At 38.3% G+C, this 26,157-nt stretch overlaps 5 protein-coding genes across 5 annotated transcripts in view; 3 read left to right on the forward strand and 2 right to left on the reverse strand.

Annotated features, from left to right (window-relative positions):
• The window catches only part of LOC134658511 (plastin-2), a 76,750-nt gene extending 71,714 nt beyond the window's left edge, over positions 1-5,036 (reverse strand). Inside the window, exon 1 of the mRNA XM_063514196.1 lies at positions 4,709-5,036. Coding sequence (XP_063370266.1) covers positions 4,709-4,771 — 63 coding nt within the window. The 5' untranslated portion in view covers positions 4,772-5,036. The remainder of the gene's footprint in view (positions 1-4,708) is intronic.
• Positions 1-26,157, forward strand: part of LOC134658314 (protein lethal(2)essential for life-like) — a 224,229-nt gene that overhangs the window by 191,314 nt on the left and 6,758 nt on the right. The gene's annotated exons all lie outside the window — the stretch shown is intronic.
• LOC134658464 (protein lethal(2)essential for life-like) lies at positions 7,371-8,114 on the forward strand. Its single transcript, XM_063514145.1, has one exon. It carries the CDS (start codon positions 7,488-7,490, stop codon positions 8,025-8,027), a length of 540 nt encoding a protein of 179 aa, XP_063370215.1. The 5' UTR covers positions 7,371-7,487; the 3' UTR covers positions 8,028-8,114.
• LOC134658549 (facilitated trehalose transporter Tret1-like) lies at positions 16,349-21,454 on the forward strand. Its single transcript, XM_063514233.1, has 4 exons — positions 16,349-16,495; positions 18,230-18,362; positions 19,109-19,271; positions 20,401-21,454. Exons 1-4 carry the CDS (start codon positions 16,388-16,390, stop codon positions 21,446-21,448), a joined length of 1,452 nt encoding a protein of 483 aa, XP_063370303.1. The 5' UTR covers positions 16,349-16,387; the 3' UTR covers positions 21,449-21,454.
• Positions 21,798-22,410, reverse strand: LOC134658462 (protein lethal(2)essential for life-like). The gene has a single exon (XM_063514143.1). The coding sequence runs from the start codon at positions 22,366-22,368 to the stop codon at positions 21,856-21,858; it is 513 nt and encodes a 170-aa protein (XP_063370213.1). The 5' UTR covers positions 22,369-22,410; the 3' UTR covers positions 21,798-21,855.

Consider the following 26,157-nt stretch of genomic DNA (forward strand, 5'->3'; position numbering starts at 1 on the left):
TTAAAATTAAAGCTTCTTTAAATTCTTATGCATATTTCCTGAAATTTCCGAGAACTTATCGAACTTTTTTGAAACTTTTCGCAGCTTGCACATCTGTAGTTTGGTTTAATGGTTAAGCTCGCTTGCGACAGCCCAGATGCGCTGTCTGCATTTCGTCAGGCAACACGTGCAGTTAACGCTAAAATTAACTGAAGTACTACTTCCCGTGATACCGTGTTTATTCTACAGCGTTTCCACTTGAGATTTAAGAGAAATAAACAGTTTGTTTGAAGGGGTTCGAGCTTCGTTTTTAGGGTCGGTCGGCAAAAACGGAACACTTTGTTGTTCTCTGTGAAATATCATCATCTCATACAGGGATGAAATCACACACCAATGAAATATAATCATCTCATACAGGGATGCGTGGAGTATCAAGCTGAAATTAATATGAAAAACTAGATCTGCTACCCTTTGGAGCATCGAGCAGTGAAAAATTATACTTGAAAATACAGAGGTCCGTACTTGCGCCATAGCCATTCACTATTATGATGTTGACGTCATTGTAGTAATGTTTATTAGTCATCAAATTATATTATAGCTGTATCATCACTACTACAATCACCATGTACTACTACTATAGTTCGTTTAGCATTAGAAAGAACTTGAAAGAAGGTAAGCGATTTTTACATGTCTTTTAATTGAAAAACACTTTTTAAAAATCAATAACTATTACTTATGATAGCAGAAGACTATAAAAGATCGTATTAGATTCATAATTGTTACATATTTACGGTAACTTATTTTTAAAGTGTGTTTATCAATTAAAAGACACATCAAGATTGTTCACCTTATTTCTAATGCTAAAAAAACGAACTATACTATGTATTAGTCTAAACTAAAAAATATACCATGGAAGTTTCTCAGTAATAAACATACATCGGGGTTTTCGTTGCGGGAATGATTTCGTGTATTTATAACTTTGTTTATTGTAAAATAAAAAAAAAATACCAAACTATGAATTAAACGTAGGTAGTAAGGTCCAAATGTGCTTAGAAATGTTAAATTAGTATCGTTTTTTTACAGTTTTTACCTGTTATTTGGCTAGTGTAAAACATTCCCGCACCGAAAACCCCGATGTATGGTAATAAAGGTAGTTGATTGGTATTATTGGTAGTAGTAACACAGTACCTATATATTATTCAAGGCATGTTGTTTGAAAAAACTGAAACAGGAAGAGTAAATCACAATAACATATGATATTGATAGAAATCACAAACCAAATTTCTACTTTATCTACTAAATACTAAAATAGATTCAATACTAAATTATATTATAAACAACAGTATAATAAACTTAGCCTGGTTTTCCCGTATGTACTAAAATACGTAAGACTGATAGCTACACTTGTTCATGGCTAAAACATGTCAAGGAGACAATTACACACGCTTTTTGAATACTAAAACATGTGGCTCAGAACAAATACCTCTTGGGTAATGTAAGTGACGCATGCCCATACATATACTACATGTAATACTTACATTACATGTATGTAAATGGATGAGTAAGGTCGTATTTTTATGTTATGGGATATCAAGTACAGGCACAGATATACAGTCAGCAGCAGAAGTTGCCAGGGCCAGGTGTTCAAAATGATCTTAACGCGAGTATTGTTAAGAGAATAAGAGCGTGTCAAGGTAATTTTGAACACCTCGCCCGCTTAGCAACTATTGCTGCTGACTGTACCAGGAGTAATAAACTTGCGTCGAACTTCCTCAGATAGTATGTTCAATTGTTCATGCAGAGAGTTCATCCAATGACAAAGTGTGGAAATGTCATCAGTCATCATCAATCTCTAACTATGAAAATATGATAAGTTAGCTTAGAGCCTTAGACTCTAATCTATTTCATAAAATACCAATAACTATTCTGCTCAGTAAGCATAGACTAATAAATACCTACATGGAACTCAAAGTGTAACAAGACAGGGACTGATCAATAGTGGGTGTAAATATTTTATGAAGCTATTAACTTTGCAGTAAGAAGTCCCATGAACTACTTGAACTAGGATACTAGGTTAAATGAAGTATGAAGGGCCACTTCCACCATTCACTAACCCGGGGTTAACCGGTTTAACCTGGAATTACCATGGTAACCACTGTAGCCAGTACAATTTGACACTTTAACCGGTTAACCCCGGGTTAGTGGGTTGGTGCAAGGGGCGCTTAGTGAACTGTTTGTGGTTACTTAAATGCAATACACTAAAGAGCAATGAAAATGATCTGAATAGAAAATCCTGTATGAAACCTATTTGACCCAACAAAGATGGAGGTCTCCATTTCAGTTTCAGTTTTTGGAAATTTTTCACAATGGCGGAGTCATGGGGGAACGCCAGGTCTACAGCTTACAGCACCACTAGTTCATTACTTGAGTCTTGAGTAAACAAGGAAAAACATAGGGTTTCTTGTCTGGAATTAAGGAAACTATAGGTATAGAATTACTTAGTTATAATCAATATATCAGTAATACCCCATGTATTAGAAAAATATAGCTAAAATGTCTAAAATCTATAACAATGTTGTGAAGCATATGGCCCGTCTGATCCATAAGTGGTTACCATTGCCTATAAATGCTTGTAAAATTGTAGGTGGAAGTTTATATGAGACTCATTATCATCTTCCTCGCGTTGTCTCGGCATTTTTGCCACGGCTCATGGGAGCCTGGGGTCCGCTTGGCAACTAATCCCAAGAATTGGCAAAGGCACTAGTTATTACGAAGGCGACTGCCATCTGACCTTTCAACCCAGCGGGTAAACTAGGCCTTATTGGGATTAGTCCGGTTTCCTCACGATGTTTTCCTTCACCGAAAAGCGACTGGTGAATATCGAATGATATTTCGTACATATCAGTTCCGAAAAACTCATTGCTACGAGCCGGAGTGTGAACCCACGACCTTCCGGGTCGCACGCTCTTACCGCTAGGCCACCAGCGCTCGCGGAAGTTTATATGAGACTATGATAGGTATTCAATAAGTTCTAAAAGTATGCAATTACAAGCAAATCAAGTTAGTCCACACCAATATTATAAATGGGAGAGTAACTATTTGTCTGTTACCTCTTCACACTTAAACTGCTGAATTGATTTAGATGAAATCTAGTCTGGCCGGGGAAGGATGTAGGGTTGTTTTTATCAAAAATCATCATCACTCCACCTAGACAATGTCGCAAGAAGCCTGTATCTTATAATTGAATCATATTGATTGATACAGTATATTGGATTGTTGTATGTATATGACACCGTAAGATTGTGAACCCGTTAGTTTACAACCTAACGTAGGTTAGGTTAGTTTATAATCTCCCTACCGTCAGTTTATAATTTAACTAGCGAGATTATAAACTGACGAGTGTTTACTACATATATACCGATGATGTCAAATAAGTCAATAAGTGCTTGTTCTGCTGATTGTGTTGAATTAATTAAAGTAGTTATGTATGTGTCCTTGAAGATATTGTTTTTGTGGAAGTTTTATGGAAACATCATACATTTACAACAGCATTTTTACTGTACGTGTATTTTATTATAGTACTGCTTTAGTGCTGCTTTTTGGTCTTTAAAATATTAATTGTTTGAGGTTCAAATAGGGTTAACTTAATAAAGTATAATTATATAAATAAATAAATAAAAATAAAAAAGCCTTTTATTTCTGGTTTTCATAACATGGATTTTAAAGTATTAGTAACTTAACCTATGCTTAAATCTAAATTTCACCAGAACCCTCTTTGGAGGTATAGGCCTCTTCCAGCTTTTTCCATTTTGTGCGGTTTTGGGCCTCCCATGTCCAGATGACCCCCGCTACTTTAATAATAATAATATATTAAAGTATAATTATATATTGTCTGTAAAATATTTAGGTATTTTTGTGCTATATTATTGGAAAGTAAGTGTGTTGAATGTCATACTTGTTTGTTTTTGTTTTGTACCATTTTAAGGTTATTACTTAGGTATAATGAATAAATAAATAAAAAATACCAAATGCTAGTGATTGTGGTTAATTACATAAATAGAATTTAATCTTTGTCTAGACAATCTGAACTACCTCAGACTTAATAACATAATGGAATTATTATTACTTCCAATTTAATTATGTTTTATATAAATATTAAGAGTTTTTATTTATTTATTTACACTAATATTATATAAATTAAGTTTTATTTTCTCTTAGTACTTTAGAGGTACCTATATTAAAAGTTTAATATTATACATACATTATGTACTCAACTACATATAATACATTCTTACTTGGTATTACATTTTGTAAACTATAAAGTGGTTGAATAACTGTGGGTCAAGTGTATCTGATATCAGTTCGATTGGATATAAATCAAGTTGATAAGATAATAAATAGCCAGCTGCTACTTTTTCACGGAACTTTAATCAACTACCTTGGCATAATTACTTTGACACCTTGGTAAAATAATTAGCTTTTTAAAGTAGAAGCAAGCCCCCCCCAAGCTAGGTTATTTTCTTCAAGGCAGTCCGGACCACACACGGTTTAACGACGCAAAAACGATGCAATTGCTATCCTTATGCGGCAAAGAATTCAAGAATGCTGCGTAAACTGCAAATATTACCACTACTTATTTTCCTTTATAGAAATAGAATTCATAGATCGTAACTTAGCCCGGTCCGGCCGGGTGGTAACTTAGAAAATAGGTGTTATAAAAGATATTTACCTGAGAAAACTGCTCGCGGATTTCTGCCCTTTCCTCATCAGTTAATTTGGTATTGTCTGCCATTGTCACTAATGAATAATCCACAAAAACTAAGAACACAACATCTACCACAATCCTGCGAAATTGTTCCGAGGTGCGAAAAGAATAAACTCGCACTTGTTTCACTTACACACTAAATACGTACAAAAATATAAAAGATATACAATAATAATCACAGCACTAAAACTTTTCTGATATACGGCGTTTTTGCAAATCAAATACGCACGCCACTGGCAGCGTAATCACAAACATTCACTGCGAAAACGAAACGAACGGCAAAACTTGCTCGACCAGCCAGCCGCAGCGCAGCGCACCCCTGAAGTGTTGCCCTATTTCAAGCATTTCAAGTTTATTTCGGTGAATTTTATTAAATTATTTAGTTTCCCTTTATACATGTAATATCATTAACAGGTATTTATATAAGTAAATATGTATTAATTATAAAATAATTCCTCGAGAAATATAAAGGTATTAATTTTATATGGCAACAATGTCTATCATGGCGTCATCTAGTGATGCAGAAAAAAATATATATTCATAAGTTAGTTCTAATACCAAATAATTTTGCTACTCGACACTAGATGGCGTATGGCTACTAGAGAATAATCCAGCCACTTGAATGTAGAATGTTCTCCATCATTCTACCAGGGACTCTTAAACATAGGGTCGCTCACTACACAGATGAACGTTTTTAATATATATTTTTTTTTATTTTTTTTTTATTGGAATAATCATTTATTTACAAATAAGATATATACAGTGTATTACTAAAAGAAATTCAAAACTAGCTTAAATCTAAAATAGGCCCTTGAGGCATTGTACCAAGGATGCTGGCGACATTTCCTCGCTGTATCGCAATGCTGATACGTTGTGCGAGGTAGCCGCCAGCTCTTCGGTCACCAGTTACGTCAACCAGACGCTTCGCGATTTCTGCGAACAACTTATGCGCGCTGGGACCCCATGGACCTAGAGTTTCAACTCCAAATGGTACAAAATGGTACTCTCTACCGAGGCTCGTATATTTGTTACGTTTTAAAATTTCGGCGCTTTCCGCCGCCCCGCCCGCTTTTACATTAGTCCGTTGGAGGTGGGACGGTGCCAGTGTGTCTACGCAGGTTGCTACCTGGCACACTAACATCCGTCCCAAGCTCCAAGGAACTAAGGACACCCCATCGGGCCTCTTGCCATCGTCTCTGAAAATGCCAGTCGGCTCAAGAAGAGCAGGCACATTGATGGTGGCAAGAGACCGACGGATTATGTCATTAAGCGACGCATGTCTCGAAAAGCGTCCTGCACTTTTTGACAAGATAATCCATGGTGTCCCAGTCGGTCCACGTCCGTGCCACAAGAGCATATGTGTGGCGTACACACCGAAACCCCAAGTCGCAAACCAGTCGCCAGTCTAAGGGAGGCCGGATCCAAGAAAGTACCAGTATTGGGTGAAGGATGGGCATGTAGCCAGTAACCGGCTTCCCGGGCTCCGACCGCCAAAAGCCTCGCGCGATCTGGACCTGTAGAGTTGTTTAGCAGAGTATTGTAAGCTAAATCACAGTAAACATTATCCCAGCTCCTTTGTGAATTTGGGTTGTCTGGAAATTGTTTGCCTGGGCAAGCAATTTTAAAAGCATTTTTGGCGTCCTCAAAGCCCGCAATCTCACAGTATGTGGGCAAAGCCCTTAAGATATTAGCCCTTTAGATTTTTTATTTAATTCTGAAACAAACGGTCGTACAGAAAATATTGTTACAGTTTCTTCTCTTAATCTAGACCTATAGTTTCCATTTTTGTTATACATACATATATTTATATTAAAGCACAAAAAAGTACCTATCTTGGCTTAGGTTCACCTGATTAGTAAAAGATTACACAGAATTTGCGAAATATATACATAAAACTCAATGAAAGGCAATGAAATACATGATCTGTTGTTAACGGCTTCTCAATAAGTATCGGCAAACATGACATATTAAACTAAAATTTTGACAGATCGCGTTAAGATTTACATACTGCTAGTCCTGAATCTATTTTTTATTGAGCTTATGGTACAATTAAATATGTCTACATTTTTTAGAATATTATTATGATTATATTAATAGGTATGAATATTATTAAGAGGTAATAAATTATTATATTGTTATTGTTATTTTTAGATACGTCCTTTATATCAAGTTAACGTCCTTTTTGACGTGATAACGTCTTATAAAACGATAAACACCGGTAGCATGTACGAAAAAGTGTCACGTTGTGGACAGATCTCGATGGTAACGTTGTGGACAGATCTCCGTAACGTATAAAAGTATGCCATTTTTCATCTATGTTTTCTTATGACGTTATCACGTAAAATTATCGTCCGTAAACCGACTTTCCAGACAACCATATTTTTTTAGATACATTTTGTGTCACATTAACTGCAAACATTAAACTAAAATTCTTTATCAAAAGGCTACATTTTGCTCTAGCTTAATTTAATGTTAATTTAACGTAGGTACACTAATGAAGCGAGCGACCCTTAACCTGAGAGCCCCTGCCATCGCGAAAATTCTACTCGTTTCGAGAGGGCGCCACTGCACATAAAAGCGCGCGGCGCGGACCATTCGAACGTCATTCAAATTCAAACAACGGTTGAGTTCGAAGCGATTCTGAACAAGTGCAATCTACGGCCTTCATTTCTTTCTTCTGCATCAATTTGCTGTTGAAAGCGCACGATTTATTTCAAGAAGAAGCGTTTATCTGCAAAGAAAAATGTCTCTGCTTCCGTTCCTGTTTGATTACGAGCTCGAGCGTCCCCGCCGGTTGATGGACCAGCATTTCGGCTTGGCGTTGACTCCGGACGACATCCTAAGCGCTACCGTTGGACCCTTGGTGAGCCGGGAGTACTACCGCCCGTGGCGTCAGCTAGCTACCGCTGCTCGCGATCTCGGCTCGAGCATCAAGGCCGACAAGGACAAGTTCCAGATTAACTTGGACGTGCAACATTTTTCGCCGGAGGACATTTCTGTGAAGACCACAGACGGTTACATAGTGATTGAAGGCAAGCACGAAGAGAAAAAAGATCAGCATGGTTACATCTCGCGTCAGTTTAAGCGTCGCTACGCGTTGCCTGAAGGCTGTACGCCCGAGACGGTGGAGTCACGCCTTTCGTCCGATGGTGTGCTATCGGTGACTGCTCCGAGAGTCGTGCCTCCAGAGATCCAGGGTGAACGCAAGGTACCGATCGCGCAAACCGGCCCCGTTCGCAAGGAACTGAAGGAGAACGCCAATGGAGATAATACTAACAAGTAATTTCTTTTTAATTTGGTGATATTCGTATCTCATTCCTATAGGAAAGACTGATTGTTTAAGTTCTAATAAATAAGATTTGTTAATTTATTGTTTTACTCGCTTCACATCTGAACCTTTTACCCTTTAGGTACCCTATAACCTCTACCCATCATTGTACCTACCACTTTCCTATTCAAAATCTTAACGAGTTCCGTCCCTTGTAGAAATCAAAGGACTCCATGAAGGACTCAAAATTTCATAGGCGGATTATACTCGCGCGAGCGCCACGAGACGAGCCGCGAGCCACGCCACGAGACGCGAGTGTAAGGGCTACCCCACATCTAGCGTCTTTCGAGCGTCGGCGTCTGGTCAGCGCTATGGAAAATGACGTTGCGTCGCTTGGAGGATACAACTAAACGGAGTAGCCATTAACAGGCTTTCCCCTCTGTCGAAAATAGGCGGCCAACGGTCATACACAATGTATGGACTGACGTTTATCTGACATGGCTATTTTTACGTTACGCATACATTTGACGTTCCCCTCCCCCGCAAAAATCGGCAGACTGTTTTGTACAGAAAATTACAGACATGGCGTCTCCGTTTGATTATATCCTCCAAGTTGCGTCGACGTTCGGCCATAGAGTTGTAGACGCCGACGCTCGAAAGACGCTAGATGTGGGGTGGCCCTAAGCGGTGGGCTCGCGGCTCGTCTCGTGGCTCGCAAGCTCGTCGAGCTAATATAATTTAAACACTAACGGCACGGCATAATGTTTATAACCGAATGACAAGCCGAACGCGAGTGTAAACGGTGGACTCGCGGCTCGTCTCGTGGCTCGCGCGAGAGTCTAAATCGACTATTACACTCTCGTCTCGTGGCTCGGCTCGCGGCTCGTCTCGTGGCTCGCGCGAGAGTCTAAATCGACTATAAACCGCTTTTCAAACTTGTACAGATAATCATACTATCTTTGTCGTACACGTTTACTATCTTTGTCTTTGTTTTACCAGGGCTGCCAGATCGTAGAATTGGCTACGAATTTCGTATAATCGATTTTTTTTCGTATCCATTACGTATAGTTGGTCAATCGGTATAATTGGATACGAAAAAAAACACCGATGTCAAACTACTGACATGCTTTAAAAAACAGTGTGCCAATACTGTTTATACGAGTCAAAATATACTTTTCTCCAATATGCTCGGAAATGTTCACCTTATTGTAGCAAAAATAGTACCGGAAGTACTTCTTTATTGTCAAACTCTAATTTAAAAAAATAAAACTATCGCTGTCCTGTTCTAGCGGACGGGAAGTAAAAAAACACTACAGTAATAACTTATTACTGTAGTGTTTTTTACTTTTTAAAAATAAAAAACGCAAACAGCCAATTATTATAGCCGCGGGCCGCGTCTACACGACCCGATCAGCTATCATTTCAAGCTATAGGATAGAGTGAGATAGTAATATAAACGACCTTACATGTCTCGTTCTTACAAGACCGTTGTGCTCGTGTATGATCGTGCGAATACTGCTTAATAAAATCAAAGATTATTTATATTTTTTTTAAGGATCTCATCCGTGTTATTTTTTTTCTTATTTACTGACAATTTGCTTTGACCAACTATATTTTCAATGAACGAATATTGAATGGTACTGAATTGAATGGCAGAATAAGTTTGTGCGTTTAACTTTTAAAAATAACGAGGGAAATTGTTTCTGACGTTTTTGATGTGAAGTTTCGATTTGAGTGATGCTCGATGCTTAAATAATTATTATTTTACTTTATTTCCTCGCATGTTTTGGAGAAAAGCACTATATATGCCTCGGCAGGAATAGCAATTCGTGGATTCGTCTTCTTTGCTACGCGTCGTCCGACAAAATCGAAACTCATCCACGAATTGCCCTTTCCTGGCCTCTGCAATAATGTAGGGTAATTGTGTCAGATACCGTCCAATTATAGGAGATGTCTACTTTGAAATGCTAAAAAAAAATATTTAAGTAGTCTTACTTAAATGTGCTATATTTGTTTGTATTGCTCATATTGTCTATTTTAGGTTAATATTACGTGACCTTAAATAATATTTACGGTTTATTTTATAAAAAATATATTTTGAAAAAGTAGGGTTATTTCAGTTTCCGTCCGCCTGTGAGCTACTTTTCGTCCACGTATGAGTCAGTTTTCGTCCACTGTATGAAAAAGTACTGTAGGGTGCATTATTGCATTGAAAATCAATTATACCTATCTTTATTTTTTGTTTTTATGTTATATAGATAATTCTTAGTTAGTTACTAGCTTCTGCCCGTGAATTCGACCGCGTAGAATGGTTATTTTCGTGATAAATATTTATATATATTTCCTTCCTCAGGACTCAGACCGACAAACAGTGTTACATTCGCATTTATAATATATAATATCAATATAATAAGGAATCATTTATTTTTAAGCTATGTACGTTACTAGTACCGAATTAGTTTTGTTTTGCATATGCGACAAAAAAATCGCAGCGATTTTAAAATTGTGATTTGTCACATTTTTCCGCGACTGCTCGCGACGCCATTGTCACAAAGTGAATTGCAGCATACGGAGTTGTATGGCCCCGCGCGCACTGCGATAATAAAATCGCACCCCGGACCTCAGTCGGCATTTCGCTCTCCAAGAGTCAACATATCGGAACCTGCTTCTCCAATGGAGTCACAAGATGAGACGCTAGATGTTGACCGTTTAATTATAGAAATAGAAGGAGATCACCTTTGTGGTATAAATACTCAGTCATACAGCGATTGCATATTGTTTCACGCCTGGCGACTGGTACGAAATCCATGTCGAGAATGAACAAATCGTCGACTTTTCATCGCAGTGCGCGCAGTGAATTTTCTGCGATAAATTACAGCGCGATTCTAAAATCGTCTCGCAAAAATTAAAATCGTGGTGCGCGCTTGGCCTTACAGACGCCCGGACCGTGACTTTGCGGTCCGGCGCACGTTCGATCGTGTGTAAGGTGATCCGCCGTATGTACGTCCATTAAAGCCGTGTAACAGACAACCGCACCCATGAGTGAGAGCGAGAAAGAGATGGCTTTTAAGGACGCAGTTTTATAAAGCCCCACATTCACACTCCTACCGTGTAGGCCGCCTCGTAGTCCGCCTCGTTGGGTAGGATTGTGTATGGGGGTTGTGGACTACGAGCCGTCCTACAAACGGCTAAACGGTAGGACGGCTCGTAGTCTACAACCCCCATACACAATCCTACCCAACGAGGCGGACTACGAGGCGGCCTACAAGGTAGGAGTGTGAATGCGGGGCTTAAGTGAGAGCGAAAAACAGATACTTATTAAACCAGCATCCACACGGCCTGGTACAGCTATCAGTTCATGCTGTAGGATATAGAGCGAGATAGGGAGACAATTATATGTCTCATTCTTGCAGGACTATTTTGTAACATCGTGTAAATACTGCTTAATAATCATAGACATTTCAATTATTTTAAAGCCCGCTCCACACTCGTGCGCGAGATATTAAGGAGGGAAAATCGTAAGATTTGACATTTTTTATATTAAGATTCGAGTAATGCTTGATGCTTAAATAATTAATTGCCTATTTTAACTTATTTCCTCGCATATTTGGGGCAAACCACTATGCTCCGGTGGGAATAGCAATTCGTGGAATCGTCTCATTGTCGGACTCAGTTCAATTCTTTCATTTCGTCGAACAAAATCGAAACTCATCCACGAATTGCTATTTTCGCCCTCAGTAATCATGTAATAATAAATCTCGCCTACACCACTCATAGTTCATGGACGGAAACTGAAACAATATTTAAAGCTATTTTTAGTTTTCGACCACGTATTTTAAACATGATTTTAATCAAGCAACACTGACAAAATCGTGGACGAAAACTAAAATGTATAATCTTATAAGCAAGAAACATCATTTTAAGAGAAAATATATAGTAGTTTATAAGTCTTTTGAAGTAAAACGATCATAACAAATACTCACCTAGCTGTTCCAGTTACCGTCCGTGTGGTCGGAAACTAAATATTTTTCAAAATTAGTATGTCAGTACTCGTCCACTAAATTTATCAAAGATTATTATGAAAAAACTATAAAAAACACTTAAAATTGCGTTTTCTATACTTTTAAGTTGCAGTATGTGCCAATAACGTAACTTAAACTAGTTAAATTAATTAATAAACTTACCGTGAACATTTGCCGCCAACACTTTTTTTTTCTTGCAAAATGACGTTTTCAAGCTCTGGATGCAATGCCGCCACTTACATAATTTTTTTTAAAGCCGCTATTTGTCAAATAACACTTTTATTTTGGTAAAAATATTGCTTAGACATTATGGATTGCAACAAATCCAAACATGTGTGAGAAGGCTTGTTTATATTCAAATTTTCCGCAATTCTTTGTAGCAACTCCGCCAAGTGGACGGAAACAGGCACTGGACGGCAAACAGACACAATTACCCTACTATTATTCATGTAGGCCTAGCAATAAGCACTTTGAATGGAACGGCCATGAACCTATAATATTACGGACAGAGTTGCGCTTACAACACAACTGTGATTCCAACATCCACCAGTTTCATAGTATTTACGCGTGACACACACACATTGACAGCCCACATCCACCAGTTTGCCGTCAGACGAATTGAAACGTCATTGAAGTAAACATGTCGAAGAAAAATATAAAATATGCCGGCATGCGTAGTTAAATCCTGCTAGAATTGTACCGATCGAAAGAAAAAAAGTCACGGAATAACTTTTCATACTTAAGTTTATCAATTAGTACGTAAAATCACGATAATTTGTTGTTTATAAATTATCAAACTGCAAAACAGGAGTGTGACCAGTAACATGAATAGGGTAATTTCCCGAAAGTAGGGTAATTGATACCCTTCTTATTAAATCATTATGTATTAAGAGATCATTTAGGTAAATGGTTAAATTATTGATTGTGCATTTAAACTAGGTCGGTATGGTAATTTCCCGATACTAAGGAGATTAGACGCTTACATGCATGTTTGATAGTTAACGTTTGTTTGTTATGTATTATATTTTTTTTGTTGAAAACCAGATATGTTTCAAGTTAAATGTATAAATTAAAAAAACATGACGAACTGATTTCATTACGATGCTAAATATCATTAGGTATTGAAAATAATGTTTGCACAAAGTAATTGTGCAATATTGCGCATTTTCAAGACCTATAAAATCAGATACGTACACACCTTTTTTATTGTCTAACGTAAAACTATCCAATTTTTTTTTTGAAAACAAGGACGATATTAAAAATAATTGTTTCACCATTAGGGGTGAATTTGTGTTACATGGTAACACTCGTCTACACGCACACATTCAAACCGTCCGCCATTGCAGTGTCACAGTTTGTCTTAGGTGACAGTCCGTCCGTAATATTCTAGGTCCATGGGAACGGCAACTACTTAAATACCTTGGAGGATACAACTAAACGGAGTAGCCATTAACAGGCTTTCCCCTCTGTCGAAAATAGGCGGCCAACGGTCATACACAATGTATGGACTGACGTTTATCTGACATGGCTATTTTTACGTTACGCATACATTTGACGTTCCCCTCCCCCGCAAAAATCGGCAGACTGTTTTGTACAGAAAATTACAGACATGGCGTCTCCGTTTGATTATATCCTCCAAGTTAAATACACGTTAACGTGAGCTATAACCGCGAAATTTTAAGTTCGCAAAATGCGGGCATCGTTCTCTGTCACTCTTATTACGCCTTCATTGGAGTAAAAGAGAAAGATCCCCGCAATTTGGGGTTTACTGCGAAAACAGATTTTCGCCAGTTTTATAAAATCGATTTAAAATTAATCGTTTTTTTTTAAATGTTGTACTCGTATAATGCAATCGAATTTCGTATAATTGCGGGCACTGGATCAAAGAGTAGTATAATATATATATGCACTGGATCGTATAATCAAGATTTATGTACTGGCAGCCCTGTGTTTTACGTCTTTGGCGGGCCTTATTAACCTTTTGGACGCCAATGACCGATATATCCGCACCGTAGGTTCAACGCCAAAGACCGATTAATCGGTCACAAGACTACAGAGCTACATAGATAAAGTCATTCCATGTGCACATGCGTAAAGTTCAATTTCAGTTTTGACACTTCAGTCACACAGGCCATGTTGCATAACAAACTACAACTAATATTACAAGCGGAACTCCTTTTTAGGGTTCCGTACCCAAAGGGTAAAAAACGGGACCCTATTACTAAGACTTCGCTGTCCGTCCGTCCGTCCGTCTGTCACCAGGCTGTATCTAATGAACCGCGATAGCTAGACAGTTGAAATTTTCACAAATGATGTATTTCTGTTGCCGCTATAACAACAAATACTAAAAATAAAATAAAATAAATATTTAAGGGGGGCTCAAACACAACAAACACGATTTTTTTGCTCTATTTTTTGTTGATGGTGCGGAACCCTCCGTGCGCGAGTCCGACTCGCACTTGGCCGGTTTAAAATTAGAAAAGGAGTTCCGCTTGTAAAGTTGTAGTTTGTTATGCAACATGGCCCTGGTCCGAATATGGGGCATTATCTATGAAAAGGGACCTTATTCTCGATGGCGCTTAACGCTGCACAGCGTCGCTCGGCATTGTATTTACATCGGAGCATCGTTAATAATGGCGTAAGCGCCATCGACAATAAGGTCCCTTTTCATAGATAACGTCACATATAATAATTAATTAGGTATGTCTCTTCTGGGCTATTACCGCGAAAATCGAAGTTCGCAAATTGCGCATCTTTCTCTATCACTCTAATTACGCCTTCATTGGAGTAAAAGAAGAAAATCCCCACAATTTGCGTAATTCGGTTTTCGCGGATGACCCTCTGCTATATTAGACATAGACATAGACATAGATATAGAAAAACTTTATTTAACATCACATTAATGGTACATTTGAACATACTTAGATCTAATAATGTGTATTTAGTCTAAGCATTTAAACATAAAATCTTAAACACTTAAGAACAAATTAAAATTATGTTTACATATAAACAAAACAACGTGATGTTAAAAAGGGGCTCGACTCAGCATGATGTTGCAGTAAAATTAACTGCAACTGGTTTTCAGTCGGACCCTAATAAAATAATAAAGAACCTAAAGTAAAAAAGGAAAATAAAATATGTGACGGAACGGAGCGCGGAGTGCAAGTTATAAAAAAAAAAAAAATATATATATATATGTGTATTATGTTCCGAAGGATTGCGGGCCATAGTTTGCAGAACCCTTCGTCAGTATATACTTACACATATATAGGTATACATACTCCCATATATGTATACACGTACTACATACGATGTAATAGGTACATTAACTAGCTACACTTAAAAGGCTGGCCTAATCTATGAAAGGTAAATTGAATGTATATTTTACTGCTTCTAAAGTCATGCCACGGTTAAAATGTTATCAAGGCAAAGGAAAAAATCCGCCAGGGCATTTCATTCCACTTCACTACTATAAGTACGTAGGTATACCATACCACATAATACAATATCTAGTTTTCAGAAATAAAACTGTACTTTTACTATTACATTTTTTTTACTACTTACCTATGAAAAAATAAAAAAATATGTCCTCAGTTTTTCATACAAATTATGGCTGTCATTTTTGTGACGGTCCATACAAAATGTACCATGTGAAAAATGATTGAATGAATGAATAGGTACGCACATTATTACTTCCAAGTTCCAAATTAGAATTTTGTATTTCTTAAGTATTCCGCGTAGAACAAGGAGCTCTTCTAATCAGGGTAATTTTATCCAAATATAAACCAAAAAAAAAGAAAATAAATAAATAATCGACCCTTATAAGTAAGTACCTTTAAACACTGATATAAACAATAACCACTAAATCAGTGGTTCCTAACCTTTTCAGTCCGGTCACCCCTATGACTAACTAGGGAACCTGATTTTACCCCTCCTCCCAATGGTAATAAAAAATAAAACGTTTATGTTTGTTGTAATGTTATATTAGGTTAGCTTATTACCCCCGTAAAATACCAGTTTTACCCCCACGGGGGTAATTACACCCAGGCTAGGAACCACTGCACTAAATAGTATACACTTGTACGTATATACATATAAATACTCGATTGATACAGTTGTTAGTGACAGTTGGTCACTTAAGAAAATGTCAATTTTCCAGTATCATTTAATCTGAATCGTAGGTAAGTAATAAGAAGTCAACTAATTAAACGATAATTTAGTTTGCAACAAGGTACAGTCAAGGGTGGCTGGGCTTTGCAAAAATATTCAAAATAACAAAAAAACACGATTTTATTATTGTTTATTATAAAAAACAGCTGTCACATTATTGTACCTACCTGTTTGTATTTATTAATGAACATAATAAAAATAATTGTATTATTAATGAAGATATTGAAAACTAATATTTTGGAGGGAATTAAAAATAATGAAATCAGGGGTTCTCAACATTTATATAAACAGGTGAGTTTTAAGCTATAATAATATTATAATACGAAAGTGGGTCGTTCATATTTAGGGTTCTGTATAAAAAAGGAAAAAGGAACCCTTATGTGCGACTCTGTCTGTGTGTGTAGTGTAGGTACTTATGCCTGTCTGTCACATCGATAAATACTTATCTCGAGAACTACTTACGCTATCGATTTGAAATTTGGAATAGTTAAGACCACAGGGCGGACACGCCATACATCAAAAATAATTTGCGTTTATATGTGTGCGCGGCACGTCTGTACACGCGTCATTGAATTTCTGACGGAATCCTGACGGAATCTCACTAGAGCGACTTACGCACACATTCATGTCGCGGCCTGTCGCGGGCGAGGTAATCCGAATCGGGGCGGGGCGGTGCGTGTCCGTTCTGTATGATAAATGATAATACTATTACTTATTCTGTGCCCAGACATTTATTGTTTCCCAAATTTAAGGCTTCGTCACATAGGCGCGTTTTCCGGGCAGGGCGTGAGCGGGGCGCGCCCCGCCCGGAAAACGCGCCTGTGTGACGAAGCCTTTAGGGTCACGAGGTCGCGACCCATTGGCGCGAACGAATATTGAGTTGGTCTAAAAAACATTTCTACTCATTTGTCAAAACAACCAAGGGTACATACAAAGTTTTGCCAACCCTTATTTTCAATTAATTGCAACATTGAGAACGGAGTTTTTAAATTACTTAATAATATGCAAGTAAGATGATCGCGGTAGATCATTCATCGTTTGTATTTTCTTCTTGAAATGCAAGATATTACGCGATATAATTGCTATCGTGTTTAAGTCATTATTGAAATGACGGATAAAGTGATAATTCTAATGACGTCCTTTTTCATGGTGATTACCTGATTACGGTTAATTGTTTCTCTAAATGTTTTGATTTAAATAAAAACAATGCAATACAAAAGGGCAAGCAAGCAAGCCTTCTGGGCACCTTGCCCGTTGACGGCAATGCAGGCCTTTTTACCTACAGGTTAAGTTTTTAGTAAGTTTTATTATGTTGTATCTGTACTGTGTTAATAAATAATTTTTAGTTATATAGGTACCTATATAAATAAATATAATTAAGTATAACATTGAAGTTTGAAGTAGTCTGAACAATTTTGCAGTGACAGTGTGGAAGTGTCATCATAAATAAACGCCAAGTTATTATAATAATACGATGATTAAAATGGCTTTTACAGACTTTGTCACGTCAAAGTCGGAGCAGAGTTAAAGTAAGGACGCCAACCACGAAGAATTTTGTACCTATATAAGCTTCCGTATCTCCGTTGGTTAACCTTTTGGACGCCAATGACCGATATATCCGCACCGTAGGTTCAACGCCAAAGACCGATTAATCGGTCACATATCACAGCGCAACATAGACCTACGTGCATATGTATAAAGTTCAATTTCAGTTTTGACACTTCGGTGACGTGGCGTCAGCGTGACAGCTTTTGTGTTTGACACGGCGTCGAAAAGGTTAAGAGCGTCAGAACTGGTGTTTCAAAAAGGCGCAAGTTCGAGTCTAGCCGGAAGGGGTGAATTTATAAATGATTCCTTTATATTCATTTAAAAACCCGAAAGATCTCGATGCCAATTTGACACGACACCTGACGCGATTGGCTGGTTGCATGACTTGAATGTGGACTTATAATACTAGGTACTTATAGTATATAATATTGCCTACAATGGTACAAATGTAAAATTTTCTAACGAAGACAATTTCAGGTGTTGGCAACTCTCGCATCAAGCCTCCTATGCCTGTCTGCGGGCCTGACCAATGGCATCAGCGCCGTGCTGCTGCCGAAGCTGATGCACGATTCCTCCCTCTCCTGGGAGTCAGGTTTTGGATCTTGGATAGGTTAGTTTCTCTTCTGATTACCAGTCCGCCGGATGATATCGGCCTGTCAGTTGTTCGGAACTGTCAACTTTTTGTTCTAACTGACAGGCCGATATCGTCCGGCGGACTGTTAATCAGTGGGCCCCTTCACCTTTTGCGTTTAACTGACAGGCTGATATACCGGCGGACTGGTAATCAGGGTTTGCGGCATATTCCACGCTAGGTAGGTATTTCAGGTTCCGAGGGACTACTAATAGATTTACTACTATATAACATCATATCAGCTGAAAAGTGGCTGGTCTCAAGCCTCCCTATGGATCTTCACACTGACTTGTCGTGAAACCCCGTCAATGATTTTCTGCGATCTTGACTTTGATTGCGTCCTCCGTTAATAAACATAATACCTAAGGTAGGTATAATATTATCTGTGGTTCCAGAAAACTCTACAAAATAAACCCCCTTATTCATAAAACTTACTGGCAAACATCTGTAAATTTCATCCCTTTCTAACAAACAAAATGACTGATAACGACAACCGATTATTAAAGGCTTCGTCACACAGGCGCGTTTTCCGGGCGGGGCGTGAGCGGGGCGCGCCGCTTTTACATATAAAATGCTCACGCCCCGCCCGGAGAACGCGCCTGTGTGACGGAACCTTAAGAGCTAGTTAGACTTGACAGACGTATATGAATACCGCCAAAAGAGTGAATGAACTAAAGATTTTTTTTTAATTCTACTACCTTTCATTCAATGAATGATATTTTCAGCGGCCATAGCTCCAATTTCATCGATCCTGGGCTGCGTGTGCGTCGGTACTCTGCTGGACGGCTTCGGAAGGAGGACTGTCCACATTATCCTGGCCTTCCCCTTTATGGCAGGCTGGCTGGCCATGGCGTTTGCTGAGGACTTCCCTACTATGATGGTTGGGAGGTTACTGCCTTTGTCTATGCTTTGAGGTTCTATTGGCATATAAGCTGGGTCAAAAGAGGACACGAGAATGGATCTGTGTGTATCAGGGAAACGTTTTGTTTGTTGGAGCATAACGACTCGCGGGCTTGGTTTCCGCAACTCGACGTCATACGATTGCGCCTATTTTGCGTGATGAGAGAAACAAAAGTTGTTGTAGTGTGATAAGTGGATAAAGTGGATTGTACATATTTAGAGCATAATATTATCTCGCGCCTACTTAAATATCTTGTCGTAGATGCTTGACATACATATTTAACAAACTCAAGGCTGGAGTAGTTAGTTTAACCCATATAGGGAGGTATATATCTGTTCGCAAAAAAATCCTATTCCTAACAATCCTAACGGAAATGTCTATTAGTCGATGTTTAGGGCAAACCGTACTCTGGTTATTTTTATCCACGTCATTGAACCTTTATGATAATTATTAGAATATGGTATGATATGATCGGATCGGACATTATTTTACCAGTGGACGTAAGGAAATCGCAATCTGTTGCCTCACTCAAGGAGAAGTTGAAAAAGTTGTGGTTATTAGACTCCTGATGTAGTTAGAACTGAATACTTTGTATATATATATTATTTATATATAGATTATATGTTTATGTAGTTAGTAAACAGCGGTATGTTTATGTATACGTAAATGTATATGTGTATTAAAAGTTTATTCATGCATACACAATGTGAATTGCGAAGTCAAGTGCTATTTACTTGACGAAATAACTGAACACTTTTTTTATGTGTATTTAGGTTTATATATAAGTATGTTTATAGTTTATGCGTATTTATGAGTAGGTAGTACTGGTTTTCTCTTTATTTATTGCTCTCGTCTTCCTTTATGTGTATCCAAAATTCTCATATTGCTATTTGTCCATATTAAATTGTCTTTCACCTGTTAGTGTTTGATCCTTTCGCATTTTCTCAAAGGTTAGCTGGAAGAGATCCCTTTTAGGGATAAGTTCGCCTTTGTACATAACATTCTTATTTTTGTTTTGTTTTTGTCCGTTTTATGTAAACCTGTTTATGTGCAATAAAGTGACATACATACATACATACATACATATTTTTAATAAGATTTTTTATTTATTTTCAGGTTCCTCACTGGTTTGAGCTACGGCGCCGTCCGCCCAACTACCATCATCTATCTAGGCGAAATTAGCGACCCAAAATACAGAGGCATCATACTCCTATGTCCATCTCTAGCTCTAAATCTAGGAGTACTCTTAAGTCATGTCATAGGTTCTTTCATTTACTGGAGGACGTCGCTTTTGATATGTATCGCGCCCAGTGCAATCATGTTTGCCATGCTCTTCTTTATAAAAGAGAGTCCTTATTGGCTAATAGCTCAAGGAAGGGTCGAGGAAGGTGTCGAATGTTTTAGGTGGTTTAGAGGCAATGGGGCGACAGCAGAAAGCGAACTGCAAAATGTGGTTGAAAAACAAAAAGGGAAGACGTCTAAATTCAGTGCAAAAGAACTGTTTGATACATTACGTAGTAGCGCATTTATAAGACCAACCATAACCGTTGTCTTTATCTTTTTAACAGTTCAAATGTGCGGTATCAACGCATTTCCGTTTTACGCCTACGATTTATTAAGAACTATGTTTGGCGATGACGAGAGCTATATTGCCACATTCTTTCTTATAATGGCAGTAGATTTGATAAGAGTGGCGGCAAGTATTGTTATTTGCTTGTTCGGTAAGAAAATGCGTCGGAAATTAACGTTTGTAGTCGCTGCTCACGGGACAACTGTGATTCTGTTCGGTTTGGTGGTTTGTGGGGTTTATAAAGACTTATTTATACTGTCTTTAACACTTTTGGTGTTATATACTTCTTTAGCTAGCGTGGTGGCCAGTTTAGGATGGACTTTTATAGCAGAACTGTATCCAACTAAGGTGAGAGGTATAGGGTCTGGTTTGAGTGGTGTTATATGTTTTGGTTTACTCTCAGTGTGTGTTAAACTGACCCCAGGCTTGTTATGGTCAGGACAACCAGTGATGTACGGTACGTTTGCTTGTGTGACGGGTGTGAGTGCTGTTGTTTTAACGTTTATATTGCCTGAGACGAATGGAAGGAGGCTGCAGGATATAGAAGATAGTTATAATACGAAAGATAAGGATATCATAGTTACTCCTTTGTAATTACCGTGTCAGAGCCGCTTGAATTACGAGTATAATTAACTCAAATAAAGTATCCTAATTACAAATGTATTTTAAATTTACTTATTTGTATTGCCACAGATTATATAATAGGTATTGCTAAGTATATTGGACGGTGGACGGCTTACGTACAAGATAAAACAGATATATGATAAATTATTATACAAGAATACTAGAACAAGTGTCAAATAGAGGATGGCAGCTAGTGTTTCAATAATGGCCAATATAATATAATGTACCTAACCACTTACTTATATCTAATTTATTTACGTTTTTCAATCAATCTTTAAATTACAGGTAGACGTAGAGCACAAAAACTACTAAGTAAAAGAAAAAAGAAAATTTAATAAATGTATAAAATCAGTCTCACTTCACAATCAAACTAAACACTAAGCTTCCTTAATAGGCGCCTCTTCAGCGACACTCACACTCCTAACGGGCCCCGTGTGTGTGATCGGAACAGATCTTTCTCCTTTCGCTTCTTCAGCCTTCAAAGGAGCAACCACTGTCAACACACCATCCGACGACAACCTGGACTGTACAGCATCAGGATTAGAGCCTTCAGGCAGCTTGAACCTTCTCGAGAACTGCCTAGATATAAAACCGTGCTCATCCTTCTTTTCCTCATGTTTTCCTTCGACAACTATGTATCCGTTGGAGGTTTTCACTGTGATTTCATCTGGAGAAAAGTGCTGGACGTCCACGTTGACCTGCCATTTGTCCTTGTCGACTTTGATGGTGGAACCATCCTGTGGCCACCAGGGTTTGAGGCGGGAAACGATCGGGCTGGTGGCCGCGCCCAATAGGTCTTCACGTGTCAAAGCGTGGCCGAAGTTCTGGTCGAGAAGCCGGCGAGGCCATTGCGGCACGGAGTAGTCGAAGAAGTATGGGCAGAGAGACATGTTTGCTTGTTTGCTTTGTTGCTAGTTCGCGGTCGTTGTCAGACTAAAGGAATGCGCGAGCGCCGGGATATATATAGGCGGGTTGGCAAACATTGGCGTATTATTTAGAGACTCTCGATGCACGTTCGTTTAGTTTAGAACTTTAGATGCGAGAAGCTTCTATATTTTATTACATAGGTATATCATTAAGTGGACTTTTTATACACGAGTAAAGAGTGTTTACTTTAGATTCCCGATGTGTGATACCTATACTTATGCTAGCGGTATTTGTACAGTCAAGTGTAAAAATATGGGTATAGACAACTTACTCAAAACTATTGCCCATCCCATAGTTCTTAATTCGCTGACATAAGAGCTATGGGACATATTTTTGAGTATGATTTGTGCACCCATATTTTTTCACTTGACTGTACAAGTTGTACAACTGATATTCATGATGATCCTTAACCTTTTTGGTGACGGTTTTTGACCCGTTTGACTACAGAGCCCCAATAGTATTTATTAATCTGTCAGTTCCCACGGCTCATATATGAGCCAGAACGCTTATGGTGACGTCATATCGTGGGATTCGACAGGTTAAGTCGTTTGTACCTATATCTATGTAACTACATATGTATATGTGATAACCCATTTTCATCATTTCAAACAACCAATTTCACGTAGTTTTGCAGTTAATTATAAAAATAAATTGCGAGTTTGAAAATAAATGTCCTTATCTATACTTCCGATTAAATCTAATAGGTACCTATAGAGAAAAGGTGAGAATCATCTAGATATCGGCATGTACGGTCATTGCCCACTCGGTGACGTAAAAATAAAATTACACCCAGGGGTTTGTTCATAAGGAATGGATCGAAATGTGAAAAAATAATGTACTATTACTGTCTATTACATGGCTATAGTTTCATATAGGATCAAGGAACGCATATAGGATCACTCGTGCGTCTGTCTGTCTGTCTGTCCGACCATTCCTCTCCCTCCCTGCCTGTCCGACCATTCCAGACCCTTTAGCTCCGACACTTGGTCTAAAATTTTGAAAAAAATAGGTACCTACTCAAAATATTTATTTAAGTACCTATAACATGACAGGAAAACCTAATAGAAATGTGAAGTCAAGCGTGAGTCGGACTTAATGGACGGTACCCTTGGAACGCGAGTCCGACTCGCACTTGGCCGGTTTTTTCTAGATTACGGGCATCGCAGTTATATAGGTCTACCTATGATCGTACCTATAGGTAGGTATATAGACATTAATACGTGGGCAGACAGACGTAAACTACACTTATCACGTATTTTTGTTGACAGGAACACTCCAGAACTTTAAAACAACGATACTGAAAAATATGCACCACAAATAGCTATGATGTTATTGTTGTAGCCTGCAGCCTGCCGCGCCTGCAGTCAAACTGTGCAAACAGTTTTGCAGGAAACTGTATTAGATTATAAATTTATTTCATGTATAACAAATAATAAATAAAATAAAATGAATATAATTTTACCACATTGAAAAGACGCGTTTGTATTTCGAGCTTCGATTGTAATGCCTTTGTCATAAGGTCGTATTTCACATGGCATTAAATAGTTTTGATAAGACGATGTAAAAGATAACTAGTATTGAAGTTTGTTTTTGTTGTCATGGCTCATATGGCTTGGGCGACCTTCCAGAATTTCGTAAGTGTGAATTATTACGTGTCACATCGAGTTATTTTTGATTTGTGTACGTTAATTTGATTTTTCAGGTGGGTTTGAAGGCTTCGTCGCACAGGCGCGGGGCGGGGCGTGAGCGGGGCGTGCCGCTTTTAAGGCTTCGTCACACAGGCGCGTTTTCCGGGCGCGGCGTGAGCGGGGCGCGCCGCTTTTACATACAAAACGCTCACGCCCCGCTCACGCCCCGCCCGGAAAACGCGCCTGTGTGCCGAAGAATTTACATATAAAACGCTCACGCGCCGCTCACGCCCCGCCCGGAAAACGCGCCTGTGTGACGGAACCTTAACTTGTTGGTGCAGTATTTTATTTTGTCTTTATGGGCGTGGAGGCGCGTGAGTAGGTCGCAGGTCGCACCCCCATCAGTCAGCATCCAATAAATAGTGACCGTCAAAGTGGCCAAATACATCGTAAAATTGTTGTTTGTGAAATTATAATGTGTTGTATTTGACCACTTTGGCCATCACTATCTATAGTATTTATTTCACCTAGAAAACGGACATTATTTATGTCATATAAGTAAATCATCAATCATTAAGTATCTTCGTAACTTTTCTTTAGGATATTAGAAAATTACATTGCCCCTAGAAAAAAACCAAAGCATACCTACTGTCGAGCAAGTAGTAGGGGTATATACCTAATGTTGACATCAGTAAAGGTTCCGTCACACAGGCGCGATTTCCGGGCGGGACGTGGGCGTTTTATATGTAAAAACGGCGCGCCCCGCTCACGCCCCGCCCGGAAAACGCGCCTGTGTGACGAAGCCTTTAACCTATTTCAAGCTTGAAATATGTAAGTAACTATCGAATTATGGAAGTCATTAAAGCAAACGAATAAAAAAAAGAGATTTTTTTTCTTAATTGCCTAGGCAATAGGGATGTTGACATATGTTGAATTTTATAACAAAATATAGTAAAATAGATAGCAAACGAGCAATTTATCACAATAATGTGGATAATAAAATAAAATATTGAAAAATTACAAAAATACAGGACCTGAAAGTTTCAAAATTTAAGTTTTTTTTAACTTCCAAAAACGATAAAAGTAAGGGTATCATTCGATTCCTTACATTTCACCAAAAAAAACATTGTATAGCAACTATATTCACCGACAAAAACGCAATTTTCTTGTTTTGTCCATACTACAACGTGGGCGATGACGATGACGTCACGGCTTCTGGCCGTTTTGTATAGGGCGTTTCGCGAGTGAAGTGCGACTGTCGGACTTTGACTACAATTTCTGACTTTTGTGTTACTTTAATGCAATGGGTCCCATATAGACATTTGATCCTAAAAACAAACCCGATCGATTGATACCATAAAAAAAAATTAGTCATGTAGCCTATTAGTGGAATGTATTAGTTATACATTTCTAGAAATGTCTGGGCACAAACATCAGTGAAACGACGAAAGTTCCTTGAGATAAAATATACATGTAGATAAGACATAGTTTTTTGTTTGTTTCCGAGAGTTGGCATCATTTCAATGTACCTAAACAAATGACTATATAAAATGATACCAATATAATAGGTAGATCGGAAAGACGAGACCCTGAAAGTCCGAAGCTGTATCTCTCAATAATGTTTTTTTTTTGATAATTCATTAGGGTACCCAATTACCCATGATACCGCTTTGTCACGATCTGTGACGAAGGGATCCAGGAGATATACTTAGAGGAAACTCTAGAAACACTTAATATAAAAACTCTAGTAATACTTAATATAAATAGGCACACCTATAGTGCTTGATTATATCTACTTGTTACACAGACAATCCAACCTCTAGACATAGCATAGTCGCGCTACCCCCTCTGCCACACATACGGTAGCGTTACTCCATCTTCGAGTCAATCCCGTGCCGTGATTGGTCTGTGTCTTTGAACGGACCAATCACGGCACGGGATTCGCTCACCTCGTCACCCCGCACCCCCGTATTTTTGGCAGCATCGATTTCATGAAAGAATTGGCCTAAGCTCAGTCTAGAGGTTGGATTATCAGTGACTTGTTAGGAACGTTAGACCAACGGAAATATTACCTACTTAAGTATTTTTCAAACACGAATGGTACGGTGACATGTGTCATATTCA

The sequence above is a fragment of the Cydia amplana genome, chromosome 22 (genome assembly GCF_948474715.1).
Source record: "Cydia amplana chromosome 22, ilCydAmpl1.1, whole genome shotgun sequence".
Lineage (NCBI taxonomy): Eukaryota > Metazoa > Arthropoda > Insecta > Lepidoptera > Tortricidae > Cydia > Cydia amplana.

Coding starts and splice junctions, on each gene's coding strand:
- LOC134658464 (XM_063514145.1), top strand. CDS start 7,488: ATGTCTCTGCTTCCGTTCCTGTTTGATTACGAGCTCGAGCGTCCCCGC.
- LOC134658549 (XM_063514233.1), top strand. CDS start 16,388: ATGAACATAATAAAAATAATTGTATTATTAATGAAGATATTGAAAACT. Junction 16,496..18,229: donor CTCAACATTTATATAAACAG/GTGAGTTTTAAG, acceptor AGACAATTTCAG/GTGTTGGCAACTCTCGCATC. Junction 19,272..20,400: donor CCTACTATGATGGTTGGGAG/GTTACTGCCTTT, acceptor ATTTATTTTCAG/GTTCCTCACTGGTTTGAGCT.
- LOC134658462 (XM_063514143.1), bottom strand. CDS start 22,368: ATGTCTCTCTGCCCATACTTCTTCGACTACTCCGTGCCGCAATGGCCT.